This window comes from Grammomys surdaster, unplaced genomic scaffold (assembly GCF_004785775.1).
Source record: "Grammomys surdaster isolate TR1022 unplaced genomic scaffold, NIH_TR_1.0 191, whole genome shotgun sequence".
Lineage (NCBI taxonomy): Eukaryota > Metazoa > Chordata > Mammalia > Rodentia > Muridae > Grammomys > Grammomys surdaster.
Genome location: NW_021604636.1, coordinates 11280821 through 11308683, shown reverse-complemented (window position 1 = coordinate 11308683; position 27863 = coordinate 11280821). Strand labels below are relative to the sequence as shown.

Below are 27863 nucleotides of genomic sequence, written 5' to 3'. Positions count from 1 at the left end.
CAGGGGAGCAGTGTCTACCCAGGGAGATATGGTCTAATGATTGTGTGTTTCTTCTGTTTCTCTTCTTACAGCCAACCTTTGCTTTTATAGCAAGAGTTGATGACTTTCTACCAACTTTTTGTTTCTGGACTGAGTGGAATATGGCATAAGACTCCATGACATTTTAAAAGGAGCGTGAAATGTGGTAAATAATCTGGCATTTACTCAAGGGCTCTCTATCAGCTGTTTCTGCACTTTGCCCCCTCCATTACGTTAACTGCCAGACTGGGGCTATTAAAATAAAGCACTTTCCCCTCAATTATAGCCACACGAACTGTAGATATTCTAAGCCTTTCTCATAGAATCACTTTCAGAAAGGACCTGGCGTTTCCTTTAGTGTGGCCATTCTTGGTGTGCCCATTGTCAAGTCCCTCTGGTTTTGGAATTTTTGGTTCTGAGTATGTTTATCTGAAAGCTGAATCTCTGTTGATTCTGCATCCCTAAATCCTAGTATTCTATTTGCTTAAGAGAAAGCACTAGAAATAGAGACATATTGTACTCCTCGCAGAAACCAGCATTTGTTGCTTTCTGGGGGCTTTCTGATTGATGCAGGGGGGCGAGGAAGAGTTGGCTGCCTTTTGGGAGCAGATTTAAAGCTGCTTCTCATTGGAGGGGCTCATATTCTCTAAGCTGCCAGACACTGCAGGCTCAACCCAGGCGCGGAGGTGCAATTCAGGCTGGTAGAGCAGCGGGGGAAGGCAAGGACAGGCGGGGCTAGTGTGGCTCTGCAGCTGATCACACGCACCAGCACACACACCTCATTCCCGTTGCTTCTGCTTGAGCCTTGCATCCTCCATCCATCCGGGGCAAGCAAAGGGCGGACGTGGAATAGGAGATCGAAAGAAGGAAGGAAGACTCAAATGTTTCTATTGAGAGGCACGGGAAAAGCAGGAGCAAAGCTGGTGTTTAACCTGAAAGTCTGACCTCGGTTCAGCAGTAGCACTGTCGCCTGGAAAGAGGGCATCGCGAGCTAAGGAACCCGGGAGTGAGGCGTCCGAGTCAGTCTCTGCTTGGATCATCAGGGGTTTCTGGCTAAGGCCGTGTACTGTCCCCAGGGAGGCTCGGAGCTTGACACACCTGCACTGGTTCTCATCTTGGAACACCAAGAAAAGTAGAAAGGGGTCAGGCAACCCTGAGCGCAGGGTGCTTGGCCAGGCTGCCTGTACTGCTTCCAGAGCCTCCGCCTGTCCTCTGTCACTGGGTGAGTGCCTGGGCTTCCAGCGCTCTCTGGAGCGCAGGGGTGGCTTGAGGCCCCCCACCCCCTCCCGAGAGTCCACCCGAAGGCCCGGGTGGCGCGCGTGGAAACTCAGCCGCCCGCGCACCGCAGGAGTACAGGTCTCTAGAGTCCCGGGAGGGGGATTCTGAGCCAGTAGAGCGTGGGTAGGGGGCGTTGCACCACTGCCCAGCAGACATGCCTCTGGGCGGGATTTTGGCTAAAAGATAGGAGGAGGTGGGAGTGACGAGGGACCCAGGAGCACTCCCGGGGGGCGGGTGATCAGGGTGCAGCTGGGAGGGGGGGAGGGTCTGGATCAGTCAGGTAGAGCAGTTTAGAAGCTTACGGAGTTAGCCGGTGGGGTAGGACTTGCTTGCCAAACTCATTAATTTTCAGCAACCAGTTCAGGGGTGCGGCAAGACAGTTGAGGGTGGGGTGCTATGGAAAGGTAAGAGGTGGCCCGGGATGCCGGTGGTGGTGGGGAGAAGAGAAGCCTCAAAGAGCTCAGAGGCAAAATTTCACTTGGGTTCTTGCCCCTTGCATCCCTTTTGCATTGATTGTGGGAGAACACTTCTGTTTTAACACTGCTCCTGGAAAGAAAGCCTCTGTCCCAGGGGAGGAGAGGCATCCGACGGGGCAGAGGCTGCTGCTACCTGCAGGGTGCTCCCCAACCCCCAACCCAGGCGCCTGCTTTCATCCCCTCCCCTCCTGCTTTCGTCCCCTGCCCCCACCTCCTTATTGGTGCTGGTTTGCAGCGCTTGGCTCCTGCGCCTCCGCTTCGTGTTTGAATCTGGCTCGCCCCTCCGTATTATGTCTGCACTCCGAAGGAAATTTGGGGACGATTACCAGGTAGTGACCACATCGTCGAGCGGTTCAGGCTTGCAGCCCCAGGGACCAGGACAGGGCCCGCAGCAGCAGCTTGTACCCAAGAAGAAACGGCAGCGGTTCGTGGACAAGAACGGCCGGTGCAATGTGCAGCACGGCAACCTGGGCAGCGAAACCAGTCGCTACCTCTCGGACCTCTTCACTACCCTGGTGGATCTCAAGTGGCGTTGGAACCTCTTTATCTTCATCCTCACCTACACCGTGGCCTGGCTCTTCATGGCGTCCATGTGGTGGGTGATCGCTTATACCCGGGGCGACCTGAACAAAGCCCATGTTGGCAACTACACTCCCTGTGTGGCCAATGTCTATAACTTCCCCTCTGCCTTCCTTTTCTTCATCGAGACCGAGGCCACCATCGGCTATGGCTACCGCTACATCACTGACAAGTGCCCCGAGGGCATCATCCTCTTCCTCTTCCAGTCCATCCTTGGCTCCATCGTGGACGCTTTCCTCATTGGCTGCATGTTCATCAAGATGTCCCAGCCCAAAAAGCGCGCCGAGACCCTCATGTTTAGCGAGCATGCGGTTATCTCCATGAGGGACGGAAAACTCACTCTCATGTTCCGGGTGGGCAACCTGCGCAACAGCCACATGGTCTCCGCGCAGATCCGCTGCAAGCTGCTCAAAGTAAGTGCAGCCCTCCCCTTCCTCACCAAGCAGATGCCATCCAGATACCCAAAGATTCAATCCCCTGGGAACCACTCTGCTTCCTCCCCGGGTTTTTTTTTCCCTCCAGGGTTTCCTCCCACCACAAGTAAACTTCTTTGGAGGAGGGGGTGCGGGTGTGGGGAGGGGTAAAAAGATCTTGAAATTAGGCAAAGGCCATAGTTGCCAGTTCTGCTTTTGTCCTTGTTCTTGTTTATATTCCTTACCTCAGATGTGCTGTAGCTCACCATAATGGTGATATGTAGTGCTGTGGGCTCCTGTTCACCCACAACTGTTTTGTCCCCAGAGCTCTTTTGGTTTGTTGCCAACTCAATACTCTTCTAGAAAACACGAGGCAGTAACCCTTCCAATGTCAAGAATTAGTTGTTGGAAGTTGCTTCCACTTTAGTTTGGGCTTACTCTTCAGTGTACCCTCTTCCAATAATACAACCAGGTGGATTACTCTTCAGGACACAATAAGTTTAACTGTGGTCATCTTTTAAACAAACTGTAACAGATCCAGGTCTTAGTAAATTAGAAGGCGCCATATCTGTTTCTTTAAAAATTATTATATTCTTTATTGCTAAATATTTTCCTAGAGATGTAAGCTTTCTGTGAAAGCTTGAGTGCTTTTCCTGTAGAGTCTCTTGCTAATTTTATTCTTAATTGCCTGTTTCTATGAAGACTTTGTCAATTATAGATTTCACTCGAAGCTTTTCAGCATCCATTAAAGATTACTTCCTAACATCAGTGCTGTAAACGCTAAAACAAATTGCTCACAGGGTAGTTGTTAAGGTAAGATCCTTGTAGCCCTTAGAAGGCAGCACCACAAACAAGAAGCATCCCCTAGTTATTTACCAATTAGAGTCTGGGAAGGAGGGATTAAAGTCTAGTTCTCTCTGCAGGTCTACAGGTTCTCCTCCTCCTCCTTCTTCTTCTTCTTCTTCTTCTTCTTCTTCTTCTTCTTCTTCTTCTCCCTTCTCCTCTTCTTCTTTCTCCTCCTCCTTTTCCAGGGATTTTTCCAGAGTGGTTTTTAAATATTCACAGATTGAAAATGATAACCACAAATTAATAGTTCATTTTTGAAAAAGATCAATCTAAGGTTATATAAAGAAGTATAGTCAGGTTCGGAAGTCAGAGGTAATAAAATGACTGATATTCAAGTCCAGGTAACATTTTGCCATTAAAATTTTAATTTGTACCATTCAATGATATTTTATTTTATCCAGCCCCAACTCGTTATGCAATTAAAAGTATTCTCCCTAGATTAAAAGCATTTTGCTCTTCTGTCACTTTCATTAGCACTTATAAGACCTCATCCTAATTATTCTTGACCAAGTTGGCCAGGGCAGTGCTTGAATTAAAGCAGTTCACTTGCCCTGTCACTTCTCATCACATGAGTGTTTCCTACGCTGCATTAGTAAACAAATCGCATTTTTGATAACAGAGTGCAAAATTCCCAGCCTGGCTCTGGTATACATTTTCACATGGATGGCTATGATTATATAATTTTAATTGACTTTTTTCTTTTATAAAATTGAGCTGTACACAGTTGTTATATTTTAAGGTAGCATTTCGTTTTATTCACAAATGTTTGAGTTAGGTGAATTGGTAGATGTAGCTAAGTAGATGGGTTACAGACATGCTTATGACAGTGGTACTTTTGTGTGCTCACTTCTGTGTAAAGTGAACTCTTCATGTTCATTAGGGAGGTCCCAGAGCACACTGAATATTCAAGCACTGTCAAGAAACCTGTGTGTGGATATCACTTGGAAACTCTCATTAATATTAGTTTATCCTATTCACAAGAATTCAAGCTTTTGTCATTCTCTAATTTTTCAAACAAATAAGGCTATGTAACAAAACTGTTGTGTTTTCACATACAACTTATCTTAGTTGTTGTAAACATTGCTGATTTTTATTATAACAAATTCAAGATACAATTAAAGTTAATCTACAGATCAGCAATTTAGATATGTACAATGAATAGAAGTTCTTGGTCTCTGGAGTGTGCACACACCCATAAAGAATTGCTATTTACTGCCATGCACCACCTTTACCAGAACAGTTTCTTGAATTATGAAATAAAATATAATGTTGCAGCAAGGTGCTATAGTAACACAGGTGATAAATCAATATCACATTCAAATAATAGAGTAGTAACAATGTATTTGTCTTATGATTTATTAGAAAGTGAAAGTATTAACATGTGACATTAATTGTGTATTGACAGAAATTATAATGAAGTTAATGTAGGTTGTTTTAAATTTGTTTTTCTGGTAGACATGGTAATTTTTAATAAACATAGCTTTTTAAAATCATTTTCTTATATGACATGGAAAAGAACTCATGTTCTACTGAAAAATTAATAACATTAAGTAAAATTAGAGGGGATATATGCTTTAATGAGTGACCCATATTTTCTGTAAGAGACATTCAAAGTAACCTAAAACAGTATACTATGATATAGGAGAAAAACTATATAAAAAGCAAAAGTATATAACTATATAAAAGTTGTAAAACTTGTTATGAATTGTATATATGCTTACTAGTTATCAGGTGACATATTCAGTTTTCTATTGTAAGCGATTTTAACATGTTAAATGCTATGTCTATGTCTACAATACATGATATGCCGAAGTTTAATTCCAACAAATGCCAGTATATTGTTGTATCATAATAACTATAGTACACATACATTTGTACACATATATTACACATGTATTTTCTTATAATTTAACATTGTTTCTACTCAGATTTTATTTTCTAAGATACAAATCCACAAATATAAATTTATTGCATCATTATAAACTACTTACTACTTTCAATTCTTGGGAAGACACTGAGAACAGGGTAATGTCTTTCAAATGTTGGATAATATGAAGCTTTCCACTGATCCTTCAATGGAATTCCCAGTAATCTGGTGGAAATGATTTAGCTTTCCTGTCTAATTTTAATTTTGGTTATCACTTAAATGAAAGCAATTTGTATTTAAACTCCACCTTCCAGTTACCAACTGACAGTGAAATTTCTTAAGGTTGTTTTGTCCCGAGAGTATTCTTGGTTTGTGGTCAACTCATCATTTTTCTAAACATGAGGCACTAATGCTTCTAATTTGAAGAATTCGATGTTGGAAGTCTTTATTTCATATCTTGAACATAAATGAGATCTTGCTTTTCATTGTCTATAACCTTATCTTGCCTGACTGACCCCTTCAAAATAGATCTTGGTGAAATTTTCCTTTAGACCCTAACTTTATTTTTAAAACATCAATCCACGAAACTGAGTATATGTGAATCAGACCAACATTTTCAGCCAGAGTCATAGAATTCTTCGATAGAACACATCAGAATTGCTAGGAGCTAGGCCTGATATTGGTTGCTTTAAATGAGTTCATTATAACCTCAAACAACAAAACAACAGCAACAACAGCAAACAGTACAGTCCCTATTTAGTTTAGCTCTCACTTTGCTTTCTTTGACACAAGCACAACAGTTGTCTGATAGATACAGATCTTGAGTTCTTTCTAAAATCTTTTTACACTACTAGTAATATTTGGTTTTGTTTTATTTGTTTTTGCTTGTTTTAATATGAGTCTTAAAGAGTACAGGGATGCCTTGTACTCATTAATAAAGTATGAACAAAAGTAAAGGATGTAAAAGCTCACAAGTAACCAGCAGTAGGTTGGAACAGAAGATAAAAGGAGGCAGGAAAAGGCATTTCATGAGTTGAAGGGTGTTGTTGAGTAGGAAAGGAATGTGCAAACAGGGATACAGATCCTGCCCACAGTTATTATAAAGCCAACAAAGGGCCCCTATGGGGAAACAAAGCAGAGCTTTCATTTCAACACTACAAAAGGCTCACATAATCTATTACAAGATAAATTACATTGCATCAAATAACTTACATTCCTTTCCTATAAATTGACATCTTATGGGTTTAATTAGCTTACCATTAAAAAATGGATTTTAGATTTGATATTGACTTTAGTTCTACCTTAGCTAAAATTTCAAGCTTTAACCAGACAAATGAATGTTCAAAGGTCCATCACAGACAGTATAGATGAAAATATAGGTCCACATGCTTCTATAACTCCATTATATTCTGACCTGCATGTTTTGTCATAATGGCTTTGAGTCACAGAGGCAGTTTATTGCCTGGCACATGTCTTACTTAGAGTTCCTACTCTTAATTCTAGGGTCTTAATCTGTGTATACTCAATGTAGTTTTTCTTTGTGACTTGACTACATACTGGCATATGCAAACTCATATATAAGATAGGGCACATTTAAAAAGAAATGAAATTCCAGATGTAACCATAGAAAGTTATATGAAAGACTATTTTGCCCCTCCACCTTATCCTTCTCTTTTTTTCACTGATTGTACAGGCCTTTGTCAGCTGAGAATTGTGGGAAGTAGATAGTATGAACACACTATGGCAGAGTGTGATGAGTAGGCATTTTATTCAGAATCTTCTGCCAGTCACAAACTGGAACACAACTCAGTTACAGGCTAGATATGGAAGGTTAGCGAGTGTCTCTGAAGTATTGGTAAAGTGGATATTTCGGAGGATGAATATGGATGCTTGGCCAAATAATGTCCAGAAGGACAATGGATGAATGCAGGTCTGCTTCTGTTTGCTAGGACAATGATAAATGTGTATGTGTATAAACCTTCAATTATTTTTTTCTTACACTGAAAGCAAACTATTTGTCCAAAGTTCCTGAATGAGCTGCTCCCTTCATAAGCATTTGATTCTTTTTTTTTTAATTGGTAGTAAAAGTGTACCTGCTTATCTTGTCCACTTTTTTGAAATCCGAGAGGACCCAAAGTCATTGGACAATAGTTGATTCTTTTAGAGTCAAACTTACCACTTTATATTTAGGAAAATAAATCTTATAATACATTCAGAGATATTTTTCATTAAATGTGAACTCAGTGTGATTGAATAATTTTACATAGATGTTTTAGTGTGAACAATAACTTTGAAGTTATTAAATTTGAAATTATAAAAATTGTTTGAAAAATCCACTTTTAAATTCTAATTTGAGACAGAACATATAAACGATTGTTAAGTCTTAGTAATTCTCAATCTTTCCTCCAACTCAAAACTTTTTCTTTTATACATAAAACAACTAGTTTGGCTTTGGAAGGATGTAGTTCATTTTAGTATCTTTCTATAATACCATATAATCAAATTTCACAGTTATTTCTAAGCCATTTTTAGATCAGAGTTTTATCAACTTATCTTTTAAGTCATTAAGAATTATCAATTTTCCTTTGTTTTCTTTCCTCTTACATTTACTTATTTTCTCATTACTTCCACAGTTTTCTTTACGAATCTTTGTAATCAGATCCTTTATTTAAATATTTTACTACTTCAATCTAAATTTTAAGCCACTGTTTTGTCTTTGAAGGCAATGTGAAGTATTGCCTAATCAGACCATTATTTCATATTTTATCAGGATAATAGTTCTACTGTAAGCTCCTGTTGGAATAGGAAAATTGTTACAGGATCTATATCCACTACCCATAAACACTCTAATAAAAGCAGCCTGCTTACTGATTCAGAACACTTATTATGATGTAATTAAGAAAGATTAAACTCATTTTATCGAAAAAGATTCTGTTTATTATCAACATTAAACATAGTATTTATTAGCCACACAAGATAGAAAGCTGATGGGATATAAAGATGCTGCATTATCATGTGGTCACAATGTATAGCACAACATGCCTTTAGAAGGGTATTTACTTAATTATCTTTTCCTTTTTATCTTCAGTTTTCATACGCATGTGTATGTCACAGTTTTTAAACAAAAACCCCCAACTTCTCTTATCACACTTAAGTAACATATTTGTATTATTGCTTTGTTAATTTTGCAGTGTTAGATCTTGGGACTTGTGTCAGAATCAGGAACTCCTAGATTACAATTTTTAGAACCACAGTTCAGAAAGGGTCTGTTTTGAGAATAAATATAGTAGTCTCTTGCTGCTTTCTGCAGGCTCAAAAGTGTTCAGCTTAGCAGTGATAGTAGAACTTAACTCCAGTCAGCAGTTCAAACTTCAGAGAATTTTAGTCTTCCAGCACCCTCTACTCTGACACCACGTCTTTCACTTTTGACCTTCACCAAAGCCTTCTATCTAGTTCTAGTTATTTATAGACTTCTTAGTCTATGACCAAGTCCAAGAGACAAACAAAAATCTGAAAGTGAATGAATTTACTGATCTCATGACATAAATGATGAAGGTGTGGATAATAAATTTGTGTGTGCGCAGTACCTCAGGAAATTAAACAATGGATTTTGTAATGACTGCTGCAAAACAATTTTAATACATGTGTGGGATATCACTGATCTTACAAGAAATATGAAGAGCACCTTTCACGTAAATGAATTTATTAACACTTTCTTCACACAATAGGGAGTTCTGGATAGGACACTGAGTTGGAATACATTGATTAGAGAACATTAATTTAATTGGAATGAGTAAGCATTTAAGCAAGAAAGACATGTTTAATCTGAGGGGAATGAATCTATGCATATTTAAAGCAAAATCACCTATATCTTACTAAACCTCTTTACTAAACACTGAAGCATTCTCAATTCAAGCTGGTAGTCTAGCTGTGTTTAGAACAATTCTTCAGTTGTCAAAAGGTTAATATTAGGAAATATTAAGCATAATAACTCTAAAGCCATGGGTATGAATAACAAATATATTAAAATTAACGTGAATTTCTGCTTTGATATACACATATGAAAAACAAAAATTATCTTCTTTGGAGAAATATTACCAAAAAAATTAAAGTTTAAAGACATTGTTTATGCAGTAGTAGAGAAAAACAGAACTTAGAATAGCTAGTCAATGATTGCTAATTCTAGTCATCGTTTATAGATTTCAGAATATCACCTTGTGCTTGTATAGCACCTGTTGCTTCTAAGGTAAGAGAGTAATAAACTGAGCCTTGTCCTTGTTTCTCATTTCTCAGTTATCATTTCCATATATGGATCAATTATCAATATACAGCTGGCAGTACTATCATTTTTAATTTAGTAATCTGAGAATATAGGTGTCTGGAAAAAGCTCTGATCAGGCATTTTCTTGCTGTTTTGAAAATACCCAATGTTTTCCAGTATTGATTGCTAAAGCTGAGTTTTTCCATTTTGGGTAATCAGTTTCCCCACAGATAAAAACAAAAATTGTGATCAGAATTCATTTCTTCCCCCAGTCTTTTCTCCAGAAGCCCTGACCCCAGTCCTCTTCTATTTTTACATTCTACTTAGAGAAGAAAAGTTGTCTCAGTGTTCTCCATGGATATTGTCCTACACAAGTAAATTTTACAGTATTACCAATTGTAACTGAGCCTCTCAAATCAATCAGTTCAGCTTTTAATGACAAGCATGGTGATATCAACCATTATATACCACCACTGACTGGAAACTAATGATCTTTTTCTAGGAAAAGCAGATTATTTAACAATTCTCAGAATTTTCAGCCTTATATATCAACCATGATTTACCTTACTTTCCAAATCCAATATATTTGATGCAAATAATTATAAAATTCCTTTCTTAAAATTAATACCTTTTGGCCAAACTCATGCTCTAGATTCTTTTTCATTTATTAGATTTGCTCATGATGGGTCTTAAAATATACCAGATATTTCAAAGTTCCACTTGACCATTGTGATCAAACTCTTCCCACTAATTTTTTCCTGTATGAATCTAAATATCAAGTCTCCATTTGCCTCTTTTGTGTGAATGCCAAATTTAAATATTTGCTTGTACAACTATTGTATATAATAGATATGCTGAACAAAATGAAAACAAATGGAACAAAAATGAGTAAGTTTATGTTTATAATTTCCTCATATTTGCGTTTTATCCACAGTCCTATAATGTAACTGGTTTGTTAAAGCTTTTCAATGATTGTATTGAAACTAAATGCTACTATCATATGATAGTTTTAATGAACTAATTGTTGAAAACAGCTTTTTGAAAATTCTATTTTGTTTAATATATCACATTTTTGGCTATATTTAAAACTTCATAAGTAAAGGAGTGGATAATTATATGCAGTATAATATTATTATGGGCATAAAACCCACAAACTATTAGCATACACCTTCTAAAATTATGGCCTATATCTCAATTCAGTATGAATGTGTCTTTGCTCTTTTGTAGCCAATTGTGACTTTACAAATTTCCTGAAGAAACAATTATTTAGTTTACTTTTCAAGAAATCAAGAAATCAGGTCTTAAATTGTGGTCAGCACTGTTTAGCTTACCAACCTCCAGTCAAACTGCAAAGCTTATTTGCTTTGTGAGGGAAGACAACTCTAGCATTTCAATTGGTTATTCTGCAGAGGTTTTTTTTCTTTCTTTTTTCTTTTTAGCAGTGGGCAGATACATAATAAGTTCCACAGTTGTGCTCACAGCCATTGTTAGAGCAGGCATGTCTCCAATGCTCAGGAGTTAGGGACTGGTAATTATAGCAAATTGTTTATTATAAATAATGCATGTATGTTCTGCACGAGCTACGTGGGATTTCAGCCCATTTGGTAGAATATAGCTGCATAATGATTTGTTTGGATTGCATTGCTGATGATTGATAGCGCAGAATGTTGGCAATGATGTATATGACTGTTGAGCTGCCTTGAAATTTTCAGTACAAGTGGTGATTTCTTCTTCTTTTTTTTCTGTGTGCTTGTCTAGTCTCGGCAGACACCTGAGGGTGAGTTCCTTCCCCTTGACCAACTTGAACTGGATGTAGGTTTTAGTACAGGGGCAGATCAACTTTTTCTTGTGTCCCCTCTAACAATTTGCCACGTGATCGATGCCAAAAGCCCCTTTTATGACCTATCTCAGCGAAGCATGCAAACTGAACAGTTCGAGGTTGTCGTCATCCTGGAAGGCATCGTGGAAACCACAGGTGAGTAAGAATATAGATGTGCCATCAAGTTTTTTATTTAGCGTTCTGTACAATGTTCCAGTACTTGCATTAACTGTCCTATGTCTCAGTTTACAAGCCTGAACGTAAATGTCACTTCACAACCTTATATCACAAAAGAGATAGTAATTTGCAAATGCAGATTGCTTTTTTGGTGGTCATATACCTAATACTAACCCGGGAATAATGATTAAACTAAACTGAGATATTGTCTTAAAATGAGACTGAGGTAATGTCTTTAAATGAGTATGCTGTTCTGTTTCAATAACACACCAAGGTTTTCAACAATCATTTGTCTTTCAAAATTTAAGGTTATGAAATCTTTAGGGCAATTTGTGATCAGCCTGAGTTCAATATGCCTGATCCTGACTTGTGGTGGTGAAATAAGGGAGAGAATTATTGACAAGGCTCTGGCATCTACTCTGTGGAGCCTCAGAGGGAAGTGTCCTGTGTGCTTGTGTGCGCACAAACAAACAATGTTACTGTCTCAGAGCAGAACAGCTGTTTTCCTAGGTAAATAATGACTATGGGTTCCTTTAAAAAACAGGTCTTTTTTCTTTTTGTTTTTCCTGCTTCAGTTTAATTAGTCCTTAAGCATCCGATGCCATTGAAATAATCAAAAATAATTTGCTACACTATGAGGAGAATTAGGCCCACAAAGAAAAGAACCAATAAATATAAATATATTATTTGGGTCATAAATATTGACAGTTAAGTTTGGATTCTGATGAGTGCTGGAAACTAATGATATATGACTATATACATAGTTATTTATATAAGCAAATACATATGCATGCATCTTATGTTTTGTATTTTCTTCAGGAAATAAAGAAGCAAGAAATATATATATATATATATATATATATATATATATATATATATATATTAACCGATGTCCTCTTAATCTTGAAATGCTAACTGTTGTAGTATGAAAATACTGAATTAAGTGACAAAAATATAAATTCAAGTTTTCTATTATGGCCTTTGATTTCATAATACCACTTGTTTGCTATCTTTGATACCTGTGACATAGTGGTTATAATTAGACAAGAGACCTATTGCCTGTAAGTTGTTTCTTTTTCTTTAAAGTCAGAGCAATGTAATGACCAACTCGACTTAGGTCTAATACTACCTTTGTTACTAGTGTTTAGCTTTAAAAAATAAGACGTTTGAAGAGAAGTGATAAAAAATGTATTAAATTAAAAAGTTCCGAAATTTGACCTGTGTTGTTTTTTGGTTTACAATCCAAACTCAGTTTTTATATTAGAATCAAATAGTGTAAACACTTTTAGTAAATATATTTCTAAATAACCAATTTAAATTTAATTTAGATGTCATTTTTAAATATCTTTTATCACAGTAAAATATATTAGAGCTTCAAGACATATATTCCCATTTTTACTTATTTACTTATAATATGTATTTCTTCAACATACCTGCTTATAATTTGTTAATTGATTACCATAGTCATTGAAATAGGTAAAATTTGCCTTTTTATCTTTCTTTCTCTTCTTTCTTCTTATTCTTCCTCCTCCTTCTTTTTCTTTTGGCAAACTTAAAAACCCACTAGGTCCATTATCTAACTGTGCACTCACTCATTTATCTGGTTTCCCACCATAACCACTGTAATTTTTAAGCTTAAGAACATATCCTTATAAAATCAATTAAATATGAAAAATTTCCTTAGATTTAGTTTAACTTTGTGTGTGTGTGTTTGAGATTTACTTTATTTTCATTATGTATAGCTGTGTATATGTGTATGTGTCTGTGCACTTGTGTGCCTATTGTGTCTATGGAGGCTAGAAGATACTATCAGATCTTCTAGAGCTGGTGTTACAGGCAGTTTCAAGCCACTTAATTTATTATAGGAAATGGAGTTACGGTCCTTGCAAGATCAGTAAAGGTTTTTAACTGCTGCGACATATCTCTTTCCTTTAGAGATTGCTTTTTGTGGGGAAGAACAAAAATTCTTCTTCCTTAAAACAAATCTCTTAATTAATCAAGATATGAAGCCCAACTACTGCTTTATAGCACATACGCTATGGAAACGTCATCTGTTATTGGGTTTATATACCTTCCCCAGTGAATAGAAGATGAGGCTATTCAAACTCTATAAATCCTATCTCCAGCTCCCATGTCCCAGCGTGATCAAAATGACACACTCTTTTACTTTACTTGATCATTTAAAATTTTTTTGAAATGTACTCAGACTCATCTTGAATTTTTTTTTTTTACTCTTATGCCTTCACCCACCATAAAAATTTTCTTTCTTATAGTATTCACTTTTGTGAATAGAATACAGAGGATTCATGTAATTTTAAGAGGCAAAACTACTATTTTCTCCTTTGGTTTTCAAGTACATAGCCTTGGGCATGAACTTATTTTGGTGTAACTTTTCAACAATATTTGCGCCATTCATTCATTTATGAAGTAAGCATTTATTAAATATATGTGGTGTGCCTACAAGTAACTGAGAGACTAGAGGTATAATGGTGACTTAGACAGGACCTCTCTTTCCCCTAGGATTTGCATTGTAAATAAAGCAATTATTTTAATTTCTCAGTAATTAAGTAAAAGCAAACCAAAACCATCCCCCCCACCACCACCCGCAATCAGCTTGTAGTAGCAGACGTCAATGACTGAAGACTATTTTAGGTTGATGCTCAGAACATGTTCTAAAGGTGACACTTCAACCGAATCTCAGCTGGTTGATCTAAGGCCCAAATATAACAAGTCCTCTGAAACAGCTGGTGGAAATGCTGGAATGTACAGTAAACTTGATTTGTCTTAGTAAATAAAAGAAAGCCTGCTTTTAGAGCAGAGCTAACAATGTAGAGTACAAGGTGAGAAGTTAAAGAAAAGAGGCCAGCTCTCACTACAGAGTTAATGCTTCACTGAATGCAAGCATTAGGGGTTCTTTAGAAAGAGGAGTAATCATTTAGAAAACTCAACAAAAACCCACTTACCCCTTCTGATGTGTAATTTATCTAGAAGTTAATAACTAAATGTCTTGAAAACATATTTAGTTCTAGACAGTTTCCTCTTTTCTGTCAACCACTGTCACCTTATGGCATCTGTGGCCCTGCACTCCACAACTGGTCACTTCAAGATTGTCCTTTACTAAGAATGTTTACACTTTATGTTGCATTTGCTATTCTGGTCTCAGCAGGAGTAGAAAAAACAATGAAGTAAGAAACCAGAGGCTTCCTAATTTCCACAAAGAGGGATCAGTCAAGATCTTCTTAATCAACACTTTCTCCTTTCCTTGGAAAGTGATCAGACTCAGAGTATTGCCCTCCTTGAGTAAGACAGGCTTGCATGCTTGCCATGATCTTCCTGGTATATGGCAACGGTCTTTTGTATCCTTGCTCACACAGCAAGTCTCTGGGTAGAATATACCTCTAACTCTTGTTCTCTTCACTGTGTCTCCCAGGAGAGTGAGCACTGCTGGCCGCAAACAAAGCACTGCAGATTTGGCTCATTAGAACTGGAAGCTCGCAGGCTTCAATCTGGTTTCTGCTGCTATTTGGCAGTCTTTTTAATTGTCTTTTCTGTACTCTGAGGCTCAATCCCCATGGGATCTATTTTAGACCTTTCTCTCTCTCCATGCCCCCAGTGCCAGCTGTCCTATCCCTTTCCTGGCGTGTCATCTCTCCACCTATTCTATTTAAAACTATCTGAGATGCCAGCCTTTGTACATCTCTTTACTCTCACCCTCTTCTCATAGTTACAATCTTTTGTTTTCCTGAAACCCCATTCTTGAAGGCTGCCTTTTAAAAAATTCTCTTTTGGGACAGCTTAATATTCTCTAACCAGGCTAGCTCTGAACACATGACAGTCTTGGCTCATACCAAGCAGTATGAGTGGCTGAGTACCACTTTAACCTGTGTGAGGTAATACATCTGGCTTAGTTATGTTTCTTACGCATTTGTGTGTACCACCAATGTATCATATTAAGTACCAACCTACCATGGTCTCTTCCCATTAATTCCTTTTCTGTGCTCTAGAATTTTCTCAATTCTTTCCTTACAGAAGTGCCTGTGTTTTCACATTTATACTTTGAAGGTTTTTCCTGGAATTCAGCAGCATAGCCTCACGCTTCTTCGCTTTTCTTCTTTTTGGTATCTTCTAGTTATTTCTTATGTCCTTCATCTCTGCATCCTCACTCTCACCATCTGTTCTCCCAATTCTCCCAAGCTTTCTGACTTGGCTTATTTTGCCGTCCAGTTTAGATACGTATATGTTTTTTTAACAGTCAGCAAAGCTCTCACTACTCTTCCATTCTAAGTTGTCTCTAGCTAGAAACTCTTCTGTGATCAAATTCTTCCAATTTCACAGACTCTTCTCCTTAGGTGCTGCCATTTTAACTAAGGTCTTCCTTTTTCAAGTACAATGTCACCATCCTGTTTTCAAATTATAATAGATTTTATTTTTGGAACATTTATCTGTTTCAGTAACAGGTATCTTACCACAGGCCACCCCTTTCCTTTACATATCAAACTAATTTATTCTATGCAGAAATACATCTTGAGAACATATTATTTCAGAACCTAGAAACATATAAAATTATAAAACCCCAAGTTTCTGCTCTTCTGGCTACTCATATTTTTATGAGTAGAACACAATAATCAGAAGAAAATGTGTCTTGTGAGCAAATGGAAAATGTTGTTTAAAAACCAGGAATGAAGGGCAGGAGGAACTGGGGATGCAGAGAGGCCAAAGGCCACAGTGAAAAGTGGACAGCTGGACTTGAAGCAAAAGAAGAAACCCAGATAGGTGACTCCAGGTAGCAGTGGCTGCAGGTGAGCGTGTTCCCGGGCAGTTGCTTCTATTTTTAGTAATGTCTGTGTTATTCCCCTCTACCTTCCTATTTTACACGCATCATGAAGTTCCTCTTAACCACAGTTGCTCAGTGGGGATTAAGCTCCTGTAGAAGCTCTCTACTCACTAGCAGATTGCCTGTGACAGCCTGGCACATTTGCCTAATATGCCACTTTCACCATAAGCCTGTTCTCAAAAACCCTGATAAGAATTCTACCAAAATACACTTATAGTTATAATTATTATAATTATTATTATTTGGAGAACACTAGACTGTACCTCTTCGTATAAAGCTCATGTACTCACACTCATTTTTGTTACTCATGTCCATGATCCTTCTAAGTTTAATGGCCTAGGATGGTATTTTTGTCATTCCCTGTGCTGCAAGAGCAGTCATAGGCACTAAGTCATTCCTGAGCAGTGAGCCCATACTTTTCATTTAGATAAATCTCTTGATCATGCAAGGGGTTATTAGTCAAATACTCACTTTAGAAGATGTAAAACTAAAACATATGCATATGTAGAAACTTAATTTCATTTGTTGTGGTATTAGCATGTTGATTCAAGGGTTTTTGTTTAGATATAGTACTGTGCTCAGTGTACTATATCATAACCTTATTATGTTATCTGTTGCTGCTGCCTTCATGGCAAGTCTTAATATTGTATCATTAATTTGAATGGCTTTACTACATACTAACATATTCCTATCTTGATCTTTTACAATTTAGACTCTAATTAGAATCTTTAAATATTTTCTTGTTAACAAAGAAAACACTATCGATAGCTTAAAACTTTTTTCACCTCTAACGAGGTGTTTTAAATAAATGACTAGAGAGCGAATCATTGAGTAAACTAGTTAGTTTTTGTTTACTTGACACAAGTTGGGATTATGTTGGATGAGGGGAACACAACTGAAAAACTACCTCCCTCAGATTGGCTGGTGGACATGTCTGTGAACCATCTTCTTGTTTAGTGACTGATTTAAGAGGACTCAATCCATTGTGAGTAGTACTGCTCCTGACCAAATGATCCTGGGTTACATAAGAGAATAGGCTGAGTTAACCATGTACAGCAAGAGAATGAGCAGAATTCCTCCGTGGCCTCTGCTCCAGTTCCTGCCTCCAGGTTCCTTCATTGGATTCCCCCATGATGAACGGGCAATCTAAAAAATGCTTTCCTCCTAAAGTTGGTTTTGGTCAGTGTTTTATCTCAGTAAAGAAAAGCAAGCTCAAACACTGGATAAGAGGTATATGATACTGCTAGCCTCTAGTTTATTTTAATTAAATTTGAATTTATTCCACAGTCTTGGGATTGAATTCAAGCTTTTGCTGAGGTTAGGCAAGCATTGTATCATGTTATCACATCCTAATCCAGTCTGCTCTTAAGTTGTTTGTTTTTAGATTTTTAAAGATTATTTTATATGTATAAATGCATATGTGCATGTCTGCTGGCCGCAGAAATCAGAAGAAGGCATCAGAACCTCTAGGATTAGAGTTAGTGATAGTTGCGAGCTGTCATGTGGGAAACAGAATTAAAACTTGGTCTTTTGCAAGAATAACAAGTATTCTTTGCCACTGAGCTAACTGTCCAGATGCGTGCTCTTTTTACTATGTATCTCAGGAGTCCTATTTGTTATGTACATATTAGTAAACAACTGTAAATGAAGTTACTCATTTCTTCATATATTTACCAAGACCAAACATTTGCAAGATTTTTGTGATTATTTTCAAACTTCTGATTAGTGATGAAGTAGAACTGCTTGCCTACTGGTTGTATTTTCCTGTTTAAAAATTATTAGTTCATATGAGATCTTATTTAATGGACAAATTGCTTGTATAATTAGTAATTGCTTGTATAATTAGTAAGATTAGTAGGTCTTATTCTTTGATATAAACACTTTCTTCATGTAAATGCAAGTAAGTATATTTTATTTATTTTGTAAGTACTTTATAACAGATAAGTCAGAAAGTCATCAGAATGGTACTGGTACCTTGATATTCTAGCCAGAGGGACAGCATATGTGACCACCAAGGGCTCTTTCTGCCAAGAGCATCACAGAAAATTTGAAATGCTAAGAGAGGCATAGATTGACTGACAGAAGACAAGCCTAGGCTGATCCTTGGGTAATTTTCCAAGTGTAGAGTACAGACAATGAAACTGTGAAAAGTGTTAAGTAGGAGTATACCATGATCATGCTTCATGGTCAAAAGAACCCTCTGGCAGCAAGTGGAAGATTGATTCAGTGCATCTGAGACTGACGACAGACCAGTCATTAGGCTTTTACAACAAGGGAGAACAGAAGTAATTGAGTTCTGTTTGAAATTTTGTGGCTGAAGCAACTCTTTGGCTGTTGAAAGTAATGAAAAAGGCCTCAGGTTTGAAAGTTCTTATTTGTGATTAAACAGGGATGGTGAAGAAAAAAGGCCTTAGGATCCTTCTCAGTGAATTCCTACTAGTTACTGAGAAGAAGCATAGAGAAGGGAGTGAAGGGGGTATGTGGGGGATAACAAATAATACAGCAGTAATAAGCTGTTGACTCTTCTCCTTACCCATGAAAAATCACTGAAGTTGTTCCCCAAAAAATAATTCAAAGAGTAACATCTCTCCTCTTAGTAATTGAGATTTGCCATCATTTTCTTCTCTTGATGATTTTACATTATTTTGCTTCATTATCTGTAATCAGTAATCGGCCTTTTATGATTTACTGGGAAACTGCAACCAGCAGACTGCCTTGTGGTACCTAAAATGAGGCTATGCTGACATGGTTACTGGAAATTTTATTCAGCTTTCCTAATTGTACTCTTTCTAATTTACTGACTTTTGAGTAGGTCAACATATCTGGAACTCAGAGTGATGACCACCCCATGTCAGTGGCATGCAATATCCATGGATGTTCCTAAGTAGCATCTTAATTTAAGTAGTAACTTCTATGATTATTTATTCACTAAATATTTATTGTTCTTTATTTGTGATTTTATGTAGATTTTTCATTTTATCCCTTAATTTACTGAGTCCACATGGAACTCAGAGACTCAGATCTCTGTTTAAATAAAAGCAACTTTGACAAGACATTTCTGAACAAAATTGTATCTTATTGGTTTTCTTTGATAGATCATAGCAAAAAATTTTCAGGCTTGGAAAAAATAACATTTACGTATTGAAGCATGAAGGAGGATGACTAAAACAATCTACTACTAACAGGCTTGGTGGGATATAGGAACTTCAATAATGATACCAGGCAAGTCTTGAGCAAACAGAGGTGGCTGTTTATACTCTGCAGCAGCCCAGATTGTTTGCTCAACCTTCCTAAATGCCAGCTTAAATTCTGATGAATTATGCTTCATTGGGAATGGAATAGATTTTTCAGCACTTATGTTTGTTATTTTCCACCATTTCACATATTCTGCATTTATCAACAAAATCTCTTGAGAGAACATTTTCAGTTAGTTTGTCCATAGCTTTTAACAGCACCTTTATAGTTTGTTCAATGAAGTCTTTAGCATCTTTAAATTGGAATTTCCCACTCCCCACACTGTAGATTTAGATTTTTCACCAAACTTATTTAATTTAGAGTTTTTAAACATTTCTAGCCAACTGACCAAAGGAAGTGGAAAATAATGGTTAATAGGAAAAGGGGTTGTAGACTTGTTTAGAAGTAGTTTTGGGGGGTCGATTCCATGATTTGTTATCAAGATACCAGTAGTACATTCCAACAGTAAACACCAAACACAAATCAGTAGCAGTGTCACAATCTAGCAGAAATCACAAGCCTCTACTGAATAGACACGAGTCAGTGGAAGCAGCCTGAATCAGCCAGAATACCAAAAGAGGTTCTTTGGCGCATTCCTTTCTGTGAACTGAAAACCAGTGAAGAAAAGAGACCAGTGAAGTGTTTCAGGGTGTCGCAATGCAAGAGTCCTTTTACTGTTTGTGGCGTACCATTTATACTCTTTCCAAACATCATGCTTCCTCTAAAGCATTTCCTCCAGCAAAACATCACATGCCCTCTCATGTGTCTACTTCAGCAAAACATTCTCTCATAAGACAGCTTCCATAAAGGCATCATGTGACACAACTAAGTTTACAAAGAAATCAGGAATTCCAATTCATCATGTAAGAGACTGGGGTGAGGGGAGATTTCTGGGGATGTAGTTGGGGTCTAGTTATTTCTGCTGTTCTTACAGTTTTGCCTAAGGCTACTATGAGCAAAAGTAGTTAGAAACTCTCTTGGATAACATAGGTAATTGTTAAATATGACCAGCAAGAAATTGTATTAAGAAAGATAATTTTTCTTTTTCTATTAAACAAAGATTCTTTTTCATAAAATATATGATTACAGTTTTCCCTTCCTCTACACCTGCCCGTTCCTCCTCATCTTATTTCCCATCTAGATCCATTCCCTTTCTCCCTTTCCTTAGGGAGAACAGGCTTTGAAGAGATAACAACAAAACATAGGAAAATAAAATAAGGTACAATGGAACCATCATATCAGAGCTGGACAAGAGAAGTCAACCGAAAAATAAAAGAACCACAAGAGAAGTCATAGGAATCAGACCCGTTTGTTTACACATTAAGGAGTCCCATAAAAGCACTAAACTGAAGCTGTAGTATATGAGCAGAGGACCTGGTACAGACCCAGGTAGGTCTTGTGATTGCTACTTCAGTCTCTGTGAGTTCATATGAGCTTTGCTCAGCTGTTTTAGAGGTCTTGTTCTCCTGGTTGCCCTTGATCCTTTCCCTGTTTCCCTTGGTATTTCTGTCTTCTTTTCGATGGGGTTCCATGAGGTATGAGAGGAAATATGTGATGGAGTTATGTTATTTACAACTGTGCATTGCAAAGTCTCTATCTCTACATAGTGTCTGACTTTGGATCTCTATACCTGTTCCCATCTACTGCAGAAGGAAGCCATCTCATGATGGCTGAGCAAGGCACATAGCAGAATATAATTAGAAGTTATTCTGCTGCTACTGTTTTTTTAACCAGTAGTATTTCATTTTACTCTAAGTCTTGGGCAATCAGGTCTCTGGTTTTTGCCCACCCTCGCAATGTCAGGTGTGGATTCCCTCTTGTAGATTAGGCTTTAACTCAAATCAGACATTGGTTGGTTACTCCCACAAGGTTTATGCCATCTTTGCCCTAGCATATTCGTATTTTGTAGGCAGATCAATGATTCTGTGTTTAGTTTGGTGTTTATATTTCACTTTTGGAATATATTTACATGTCAAAGACATATAAACGTATAGAGCAAATGTTCTATTTATGTACCAGCTTAACTAAAGGTACTTTTTGTTAAAAAAGTTGAATTGAATACAAAACTACAATATATCTTTACATTTTAAAACATCAGTCACTTATGCTATATGTATGTGTCTGTGTGTTTGTGTTTGTGTGTGTGTGTGTGTGATTGTGTGCAGGTGCTGGTCAGAACACAACTTTCAGGAGTCTGTTCCCTTCTTTTACCACATGAATCTCAAAGATTGAACTCAGGTCAGATTTGACAAGAAGCACCTTTGCCCACTGAGGCAGCTTGCTGCTCCATCAACTGCAAAAAATCTTTTAAAATAGAAATAAATCAAATGTACTACTATTTATATTTAAAAATTAATACTATTTGTATATACCCATAAGGCATGTTGTAGGTTGGAGGAAGGACAACTTTGTGGCAGGTACACGGAGGTCAGAGGAAACTGCTGTCCCAGTAGATTATCTTTTTTCATCTTTATTTAGGTTCTGGTGTTTAATCTCAAGTCTTCAGACTTGCTTGGCAATTGCTTTACCCACTGAGCCATCTCACTGGCCCTTCATTGCAATATATTCTGAGTAAACTTTCCAGATTGGCACCTGTTAAAAGTAAGGAGAACACAGGTCTTTAAACTTGTACTACCTTCAAAAATTGTGTTGATTCAGTCTGTGCTGATCAATGTAACCAAATGCAAATTAATGTGGGAAGAAAACAGTGAAAATCAGGGTTACGAATTAAAATGTGTTGCTGCTCATCATCCTAACTATGAACAAGATGTGACATCTATTGTGGAACATTGTGTAAAGATGTGACATAAATGCCAAGCAAGGGTGCTGATTCCGCTCATGAATGGAAACTTGCTGAACACTCATTAGATGCAGAACACCATGTGCAATTATTTACTGATACACATGAGGGAATAGCATTATGCTTAAGACAAAGTTCAGAAAGATGACTTTCATTTCATAAGATGACAAACATTGGCAATTAGTCAATGCCAAATCATTTTGCACCTTTCTTTTCTGGGGACAAATTTGGAGAGATAGCTTAGATTAAAGATGAAGAGGCTCTTAATAGACAAGGGTAGCAAATGGATTAGATTTTAGATTTAGATGGAGTGAATGTAGTTTGACAAATTAGAACTCTAGCACAGTTTGACATTGTCTCCCTCTGATTAGTTTTTACTCTGTTATTTTCATGCCTTAGGCTGTGTCTGAGAAAAAGCTAAAAGATCAGGGATCTACTCAGCTCATTCTGAGGACATTAGCATGCAGATTCAAGTGGATACCAGTGCTACTGCATCATTACTACTGCCCAAAACAAGCTAATATGGAGTTATTTTAAAATCTGTGATATCATAATACATATTCATGTCAGTAGCAAAGTGGCACCAAAACATGGGAATGATACCTTTATGGAAAAAGATATGGAGAAACGGGGTAGATGGATAATGATTCTATGTTGTTCAATGAAAGATTTACTATTGATTCTAATTCTTCGAGTTATTCATAGTCTGTATTTGCTTCGTGTCTTTTACCAATAATTTCCTCATGAACCTAGGAGTAGCTTGATCTATGGCTGCTGTCAACCTCAAAGCAGTACTATGTCTAGACCACTACCAAGAGATGATTAGATTTTACAGAATTTTACTGAAAGAAGTTCTTAGTCTCTCTCACATTACAGTCAATCAGTTTTCCATATATCTCTAAGCTAATTTTTAATATAATTTAATCTCTTCATTTTATTATATCTAATTTAATTTTTCTTCTTCTTTTTTTATGTAAGTTTGAAATTGTTTTGGTTTCAGAGCCATCAGTGATCATGTAGTACCAGATATCTTTGGTTATGTATTACCATTAATGCAGACAATATTAACTCTTTGGAAAGTAAGCTGTCTTTCCCATGTGTATAAAAGAATAAGTATGGGAGGGGGTGCAAATACATCACGCTTTGAGAATGAAAGGAATGTGAACCTTATAGGCTGAAAATACCTGACTGTTTGTGGATGTTCTCACAGAGTTTATTTTTATACGTTTTCTGCATTAAGAGTTTACTCTCTGACTCATGCTCCTGATTCAGCAGTTCCCTAGAAATGGCTTCAATCTTTCTGAATTTGGAAACACTACTTTGAGAATGGATAAGGAAACTAATGTAGTCTCTTTGCATATGTATCTGTATTTATTTGGAATAGCATTATTAGCTCCCCAAATATTTTAGCACGTATTATCTGTCCCCAGGTTTTGATTTCTTTTGTATTTGCCTGCCTTCTTTAAAAAAATATCCAAAATAACAACAACAACAAAACAACAAAGCTCCAAACTCAAAAGAAACAACATTAAAATCCCCCAAGTTTGTTTTCTCCACTTTTCTAAACATTCCATGCCAGTTTTTGCAAACTTACAGAGCACAGTCTACTCATTTAAGTGTTAATATTTTATGATTTATTATTGTAGAATCATATGTCATGGTGATGAAAAATTCAGGTGTCATGAGGTTTGGGAAAATGTGGTGAAGCTGAAGATTAAATTTGACCTTGAATTTTTTATGTCTTTTCAGTGTAATACACGACAGACAGATCATGTGTGATGTTATGGCTTTCTTTCTTTGTGACGAAACACTAAGAAATTTATAGTAATAGTTTTGGCCTATAATTTCATGTTTTAATCCATATTTCTCTTGGTTTCATTTCTTTGGATTTTGGTGAAGCTACTCCCTCATGGGGCCAAGGAACAAATAGGCAGAGGGAGACCCAAGGTACCAATATCCACTCGAGTGGATATTGAGAGCTAACAAACAAAGAAACCAAGAGGAAATGTGAATGTACCAATATCCAGTTGAGTATGCCTTCATTATTTCTTAGAAGCCTGGGAACAGGTGGACAGAGAATGCGGCCCATATGAATATCCATTTGAGTATGCCTCTAGCCTCTCTTCAGACCCAAGAAACAGAGAGACAAAGATGATATACCAGTATCCACATGTGTATTCCTTTATTCACCCAACTTCCTCCATGTAGGCCCTTCTACTTCACAATAGCACCACCATCCAGGGACCAAGCCCTTAGCAGTAGGGCACTGAGAGTATATTACAGTTCCATACTGAATCATTTTTTTTATTTACTTGATGAGATTTTAAAATATTCAGTCTAATAAGCTGAATTTAGTTTCTTTTTAAAATGTATCTGATGTTACTATGAGAGTAACTTATAACTCATCGGCAATCTATCTTACTACAGTAAATACAGAAGAAATAAATGAAACTATGTTTATAATATTTTGGAACCCAGCTGTTGCCTAATTGGATAGTAAAAATAGAATTATAGGATGAAATGTGGCTCAATGATAATCTCGTTAAAACTTTCTAGTTGTTAAAAATGGAAACTATGGTTTTATGACGTGAATGAGTCACTGATCTCAAAGCCCTTTGTTGAACTAGTGTAAAATATGTGTTTTTTCATCTTATTCTATCATATTTCACATATTCTATTTAAATATATCTCTTGCTTCTTTCTTTAATTGAACATGATATAGTGAGTTTATTTTAACAAGTCATGCTGATGAACTTTAAATTTGACATTTCAAGATTCCAACCTTTGATTAGATGAGTTAGTCACTTCACCAAATAGACTGGAAAACAAGGCAATAAGTTTGAGACCCCCTGATGTTATAGCTTAGCCAATACAGTGTTTGTCACATAAGCACAAGTACCTGACTATTGATCACCAGTCCCTACGTAAAAAGCTAAGTGAATTGGCATGGACTCTAATGTCAGCACTACGGAAATAATGACATTGGACAGCCAGACTCTATTTGTTGAGCTGGCATGTTCACTGAGAAACAATGTCTCCTAAAATCATGGTAGATGATGATTGAAGAAGACATGATGTTGAGGTTTGACCTCAACAGACATGTGTAAAGCCAACAGACTTTATAGCCCATCATATAGCCAAGACGTCTCCTATACACACATGAGAATGAGAACTGTAATGTGGGAAACTACCTCTGGTATTGAGATCCTCAGTTAAATCTTAAAACCAAATAAATGAATAAAATTTACAAATTTTATTCTATATTATTTAGCTATCTGTTAAATTTCAAAATTACAGAGATATGGAATGTAAAAATAACAGTTTTATAGGCATGTAGATTAGTCTCAAGATCTATTGATAAAATATCAGGATTATTGGCATGTTCATGAATGTATAGATGCTAATGCATATTCTTTAGTTCTGATGTAGACAGCTTAATTTCAAGTGTTAATGTCTTTTTATAAGGCCCTTATTATTATTGTTATCATTATTGTTATCTTTCTCCTTTGTTATTATAGAAAAAAATTAATTTACTAAGTTCCAGCTACAGATAAATTCTGCCCTATTTTGAACAAACAAAATACATTTTCAGTTGCTGTATTGAGAAAATATATAATTAATTCACTTTTTATTACAGCTCAAGGAGTTCTTTTTCATGCATTACAAGGACTGTGCAAGTTGTGATATGTTTCCTCTGAAAGCTAGTTCTCATGGAGGAGGGTCCCAGCTGAATTCCTTCATGTCTTGTGTCTAAAGTATATGATGATTTTAGCAACAGAATTATACTTAGAGATTCTAGGAGGAAAGTAAGCATGACAATAATAGCCTATTTTACTTTGGGATCTCTTCAGCACTCTGACCAAGAAGGGAAGTTTTCCATTCCTGTGGCATTTTAAGATAGTATATGGCTCTTGGAATAAGCAATATCACTCCAAGTGGAATGTTTTCATTTATATTCACTGCTCTCTGTCTCTCTGTCTCTCTGTCTCTCTGTCTCTCTCTCTCCACATACACACACATGTGCATGTATATACACACACTCAAACATTCAATGAATATATAAGTAAACACATGTATACATTTCTATAAAACATAAATAATATGTCCTATGAATTTTCAAACATTCTTAGAGCTATTTCTCCTCTTCCCAATCTCTTCCTTTGTAGTGTTCTCCATACCCTATTTCCAGTTAAGGTCACTGCTCATTTTCTTCAATATCATCCTCATAGCAACTGGGTCCTAGTTTCCTCTCTCTAAAGTTCTTTATCTACCCTCTTCTCTAACTCACATGGATACTTTTTTAGTTTACTGTTTTCTGTGGTCAATGCAGGTTACATCTAACGTAAACACAGAAATAGAATTTAGAATATGTCCAACTTCGACATCTCTTGAGAATTCAAAGGTGAAGTCCCATATAGTAAAATATTTTCAAGTTTACTGAGTCTGGATGTCTTCCAGTTTTCCCTCTCCCTCCCTTGCTGCCAACTTACAGACATAGCCTTTCATAAGTCTACTGGCATTATGATTATTAGAAATATTGGATAAGTGTTCCTATATCATACTTTGTATCATCAATTTAGGATTTCTAACTCTATTATCATTTAACACTTTTAAACAATCCTATCTGGCATTTTTCAAATAAATTTAAAATCATTTGTGCATGCCCACGCACGTGTGTGTGTGTGTGTTGAAACATTATAATGAACAAAAAGAACACGAATTAAATGTACTTAAAACTGTACATTATTTATTAAATATTGCCAGAATCTTACATTAAATATTTGTTTATAATTCAGATTTATAGAATGCAGAGCTTAAATGTTATAATAGCATGTGTGAGGAACACCTCTCCCCCAACAGGCTTACATATTGAAACAAACAATCCCCAGTTAGTTGCTGATGGCATTTGGAAGAGATTTAAGGTTCGACATTGCTGAAGAGAAACACGCTAATATTGGTGGGGTTTTCGAGTTTAAATCCCTCTCTATTTCTAACTTGCTAACTCTGTCTCATGGCTATGTTTAAGATGTGAGCTCTCAGATTCCTACTGTGGATGCCAGGCTTTCTGCTTGAAACCATCGTTGCTTGCCATGTTGGATTATTTATCCTTCTGGATCCATAAACCCAACTCAACTTTTAGTTCTATTAGTTGCTTCTTTTGGGTGTGATTATTACAGCAACAAAGCAGCAACTAAAAAATACTTAAGAAAATTTTATTCATTTTTAGACACACACACACACACACACACTCACACACACAC

General features: G+C 36.8%; 1 protein-coding gene across 1 annotated transcript in view; it reads left to right on the top strand.

The window, feature by feature from the left end:
• The first annotated feature begins 1648 nt into the window (after window positions 1–1648).
• The window catches only part of Kcnj3 (potassium voltage-gated channel subfamily J member 3), a 147273-nt gene continuing 121058 nt past the window's right edge, over window positions 1649–27863 (top strand). The window contains exons 1-2 of the mRNA XM_028769214.1: window positions 1649–2764; window positions 11497–11713. Coding sequence (XP_028625047.1) covers window positions 2063–2764; window positions 11497–11713 — 919 coding nt within the window. The 5' untranslated portion in view covers window positions 1649–2062. The remainder of the gene's footprint in view (window positions 2765–11496; window positions 11714–27863) is intronic.